The 5906-nt window shown below is 36.3% G+C and overlaps 1 protein-coding gene across 1 annotated transcript; it reads right to left on the reverse strand.

Annotated features, from left to right (window-relative positions):
* Positions 1–1210: 1210 nt before the first annotated feature.
* Positions 1211–4346, reverse strand: LOC117320677 (three-prime repair exonuclease 1-like; the record flags this gene model as incomplete). The annotated part of the gene is given in 2 exon segments (XM_033875193.1): positions 1211–2453; positions 4066–4346. Coding segments are annotated over 2 exon segments (663 nt in total). The 3' UTR covers positions 1211–2058.
* Positions 4347–5906: the final 1560 nt, after the last annotated feature.

The following is a 5906-nucleotide window of genomic DNA, read 5'->3' on the forward strand; positions in this document are numbered from 1 at the left end:
CAATAAATGAACTGTTCCGTCGAGCGGTCCAAAGAACTGTTCGACTGTTAAAATGTGCTGTTGAACCGGAGTGACATCACACCTACAATTCGTGACGTCAATGATTTGTTGGGGTATAACAAAATAGTTATCGATTGGGTTTTCGGGCAACAAATGATTTGTTGGACCCTCACACAAACTGTTGCCCGAGGGCAACAGTTTGTCTTCGGGTTCAACAAATCATCTGTTGCCCTCAACCCCAGTCAACAACTGTATAATGTTATTGTGAAGAGCTTCGGGTTTGGTCATGGTTCCAAATCTATTTAGCCCAGAGTAGAATTAGGGCTTATATATCTGGAACCATGTGTGGCATATATTGTGTTACCACCAAAGACCAAATGTTCTAATATGTTTATGTATGTTATGATGTCAAATGAAAATGATCTTGATATCACAAACTGTCGTTTATTTCATCAATAAAACGACCATCGCCTCGTGTGACAGGCAAGAAAGTGTTCTTTATACCAATAAATGAATGAATAAATAAATACTAGTAAATAGATGAATAACACAAAAGTTAAAATCATAATTCATATTAATATTATATCAATTCAGTATCAACACAACTGCAGTAGGAACGGGTATGCATCAGCAAACACGATCAATTGTAAGTTCATCATGCCGTGACTAATGACTGACCAGGATTTTCTCTTGTTCACTTGTACATGCACATGAATGGAAGCCACAACGGTGAACGAATAAAACTTGTCTTCTCCATGGCAGGAATTTGATTTGAATTTTTATCATGACCAGACTACATAATTTTAATAAATGACTTGGTTTTAAAATCACTTAGTATGTTTCGTTTTTTTAAATTGCAAATACTAAGCCAAGCAAGTTATTTTACAGTTGAAAAGTAAGAGGGTATGTTTTTGATCCGACTAGACTTGGCCCATGTACTATGGTTTATAAACCCTTCAATTCAGCTTGAATTTTCGCTTTCATCTTTAATTCGCCCTATCTTCAAAGGGTGAAAATGGCGAAAATTAAACGGGGCGAAAATTACCAGGTAAACAGTAAATAGATAAATAACACAAACGTTAAAATGATAATTTATACCAATATTTTATTCAGCATCAACACAACATCAAATAAATTCAAAATTTCAACGAGCAATAGAGTCGTATGTATTAACTAATGTTAATGTTAATTGATACCTGACACAGACGAGTGTCACTGATACGGAGTTGTGTGTTTGTAAAGTTATTGGAATATTAAACTTTACTGCCAAACTGTTTGTCATCATGAAGTCTATTTATTTCTTCAAAATGACATCAAGCTTCGCGTCATCCTCTAACTGACGTCACTTTTACGTCATCCTCTAACTGACGTCACTTTTACGTCCGCCTCTAACTGACGTCACTTTTACGTCATCCTCCATCTGACGTCACTTTTACGTCCTCCTCTAACTGACGTCACTTTTACGTCATCCTCTATCTGACGTCACTTTTACGTCATCCTCTATCTGACGTCACTTTTACGTCATCCTCTATCTGACGTTATGTTTCGTCATCCTCTGACGTCACTTTTACGTCATCCTCTAACTGACGTCACTTTTACGTCCTCCTTTAACTGACGCAACTTTTACGTCATCCTCTATCTGACATCACTTTTACGTCATCCTCTATCTGACATCACCTTCGAATACTGAGCATGAAGCGTTTTAAAATGTATCTGAAATGGGCAGTTACATAAATAATTGAATTTTGCCACCCACAGATTTGATCAAAATCTGGAATTGTTTAAAGCAACCTTAGGGACAACCCATGCGGTCCTATAAAAACATTTACAAAACGTTAACAATAACAACACAATATACAACCCAGCGTGTTTAGGAACTAAATTAATTAATATGCAAATAACAGCTACAGAGGTGGGAGTAACAAGACGAAGAGATAAGGTAAAGAGAACGTAACCCTTGTATTTTGGAGTTGCAGGAAGTGTGGATTCACGTTAACAGTTCCGTGTAGTTTGTCACTGAAATAGTAGTGCGTCACATTAAATTGGATGATACTTTCATTAAAATAACTCGTTGTGTAGATCCATCCATCCTATAACCCCGGGTAGGTGAGAAACTATCTCCGTGAGCATGCGCACTGTCCCCTCCGCCGATTCTGTTGAATCTGGTTCCTCCCCGTTGCACAATTCTCTATATACATCATTTAGTTCATGAGAGATTAGTTCCGGCCGCAGTTCACAAACGGCTTTACGCAGACTTGTACAAAATAGCCCGTGCCTGCTAATGTTCCGATTTAGTTTGTTAAGTTCATTTTTGATGACCCTATAATCGTATATGTTTGCTGAATACGAAATCAGACAAACTGGCCCGGGAAGACGTTCGATAAATTTTTCTATGATTGTTACGTCTTCGGCACAAATAACTTGACTGTGCTCAACAGAACTGTCCAGTAACTCTGAAAGAAAGAAGCTTAATTTGAGTCAATGTGGTTTTACTGTTCATGGATTTAATACGCAATAGCTATAATTTATTTAATTAATTGATGGGTAAATGAAACTCTGAGTTCCTATATTAACATTTAATTAATTTAGGCCTGGTTTATTTTCATGAATGGAGAACTAAATAGCATATCCAGTAATTTACCTACAAGCTTGTCAGCCACAACTCTGGTATGTTTTAACAGAATTAACTTGACAGTTGTTTGTATGTATCATAGCTGACCATGGACCTTACTTTTGACATGTAATGTTAATTTGCAGAGCTGTTTGTTTATTTTGGCAATTAAAGCATGCAAAAAATGCATGTTTAGGGAGAAGCTTCGAAACTCACAGATGTTGTACAAAACAACCATGTCGTTATGCTCAGAAATATCTATAATATACAGTGTACAATTGGAGCATTTAATTGACCGCAGTTGACTCTGCATGAGCACGCGCCTTGATTCTGTTTGATATTGAAATTCAAATAACAGTTATGAATAATATCACACAACTATAGCACAAAGAGAAAGTTATTTTAGTTATCAGAAATGTTCTTCTTAGGCACAATGAAAAACTCTAAATATACGAGATTTATTTTAGAAAACTAGATCAGCTGCTGAGTTTGAGGTAAAAAAGTTTTATGAAAAAGACCCAACCACCACAGTCTCGACAACAGTGTTCTTGCTATGTTCATTCCTTTTAAACAGCATCAAATAGGCTCTTTTAATTACTTAAATAAATCCGTATAAGTCATATTAATTGTGTTTACTGTTCATAGCTGCCGTTTGAATCTCAAGTTCCATCCAAAGTCAACGTGTATGCTTTTATAAAGACATAGCCGGTCAAACAAATGTTCCTATAACATCATATAGCCACTAGCTTCACTGACGAGCCCTAGAAGGTCGAAACAGCTGCATATGGTGTCCCTAAAATCACTGACGAGCCCTAGAAGGACGAAACAGATGTATGGTGTCCCTAACATCACCGACGAGCCCTAGAAGGACGAAACAGCTGTATGTGGTATCCCTAACTACACTGAGGGGCTTTAGAAGGACGAAACAACTGTATGGTATCCCTAACATCACTGCCGAGCCCTAGAAGGACGAAACAGCTGTATGGTATCCATAACAACACTGACGAGTCCTAGAAGGAAGAAACAGCTGTAGTTAAAGTATAGTGACGAAAATTAAAAATAGCAACACTGATAAATAAATTAACAGTATTGATAAAATATTCGTAAATGTATTTATAGTTTAACTATACATCTGAATGCATTGTAAGATATATTGTGTATCTTCAAATTTTTACGCTAGAACTTTATTTTATTTTTAATTGGTCCGAAATTCAAGTCTAAAACATTTTTTAAATAACTCAAAACCGTTTGTATATCGCCTCCCCGTCTTGCTCTTATTGCTAATACACGATTTTACAGTTTATAAATTATAGCCTTTCAAGAAATACCAAACGTTAAAAAAGTGGCACACCTCGAAAGGTATGTAGACATGTGACTTTAAAGGCCACCCATGGGACCAGTGAAAAGCGGTCTTTGTAGACAGGTTTTTGTTTAAAAAAGGGGTATTAGAGTACCTGTGTTTTGCATGACTCTTATAGGTATCGGTGACCTATGGGGTTTGAAGGTCATGGTCAGTCTATTGAGTGACCTTGGGAGCCCTTGTCCGGCCAGCAGAAGAATATCTGACCGCTCGATCGGCAGTAAACTGATCTCCAGGATGCTGGGGTTCAATGGAAGAACGGCACTGCCAGTTAGACCGAGAAATACAAATGTCGAAATTTCCTCAGAAATGTCACGTTGATCAGACGTTTCTGTCGCTTTACTTCTCAAATGTGCCATCATCTCTTTCCACACACTGTGTGCAAGTGAAACAGAAGACATAACATTAAAATATAAACAGAATTTGAGTACACACAAAAACAAAATAGTTTTTTTCAAATAAAACTACATCTTGAAACAGCTAGGGTTTCCATAATACAACTAATATAACGCGGTTAATTATACACGATGATAAGTGTGTGCTCTAAGATAGATCCTTTTATATATATCTTAGTTATATGAGTCAGTAATGAGTAATGATTAGCATTTTACAGTACATGGGCATACGGTATTCATATAAGAATGATATACAACTGGCTTATATATATTTGTTTTCTTTTGAACTGAAGAAATATATTTTACTGCCAATAATCTGAACATTATTAAACCCTTTATTTGTGATGATATGAAAGGAAGGAGACAGGGGGAATTATATAAACGCTTATTCTTTGACAAATATATAAATATATGTGTACATAGTACGATTACAATTTCTTTACAGTAGTTCTTGGTCAAAAAGCTCCGTGACAATGCAAGGGAGATAACTGCTGTATCTCTATACCTACCTAGCTGTTGACTGGTGACGGCCTATGGGGGGTTCCTGTGTGGTGACGTAACTACGGTCAGTCCTGATCCTGGTATAAAAGTGACTGTGTTATACCTAAAGAATACTGGATATCAACAGAAATATCCAGTTAAATGCCTCTCTCCAGCATACTCAGTATCATAGCTAAACGTCGTGTTACATTTCATCCAGACACGTAGGATTATCTCCCTTAGAAATCAATGAGTAACTTGAGCAAGTACAATTTCAGCTGTATATATAAGGTGTTTAAAGTTTACATTAAAAAAAAGAAATAATAACAATAATAATACTGGCACAAAAAAAAGGGAACTTTGTGTTTTCGATAATATTGAATGTTGATTGTCAAAGTATACGGTATGTTTAAGTTCAGGGAAACAAATGTGCATAAATGTATTTTACAAGGACAGCAACACAATTATTCATAGACAAAAGTGTCTTTTAGATCATTAAGATGTATCTTTCAACAGATGTGCCCCATGATCCTCCTACCGCTATATAACTTGATTATAGTCAATAAGTGATACAGGGTCAGAACCGGTGGTAATAAGTACCGGAGAACTAGTGTAAAGAAAAAAAACAAAAAAAACAAAAACAAAAAAACAACAGGAAAATTTGTGATATTGTTTTTCATAATGACTATCGTCGGGTACAACATATAGTACAACTATTGATATGATCACATATTTCCTCTTTCAGTAAACAGCCCTTGCCCAATTTATCGGAGATAGCCCTAATCCTTTCTGAGTCATACAATTAGTGATCTAGGGGTCGAACCCCAGGATAAATTTTTTTTCATTTTGTGTCATAGGAACATTTCAAGGCCCTGTGATATAGACAAATCGAGTTTTACCATTCAAATACAACATGTTCAAACAAGACAATGTTATTGAGATAACTTCTGAAAAACGTGACGGACAGACGGAAGGACGGACGGGGATCAACCTATGTACCGGAGTAAGATAAAATGTGATGAACAGATGGATTGAGTGACATACATACAACTGTATATGC

The sequence above is a fragment of the Pecten maximus genome, unplaced genomic scaffold (genome assembly GCF_902652985.1).
Source record: "Pecten maximus unplaced genomic scaffold, xPecMax1.1, whole genome shotgun sequence".
NCBI lineage: Eukaryota > Metazoa > Mollusca > Bivalvia > Pectinida > Pectinidae > Pecten > Pecten maximus.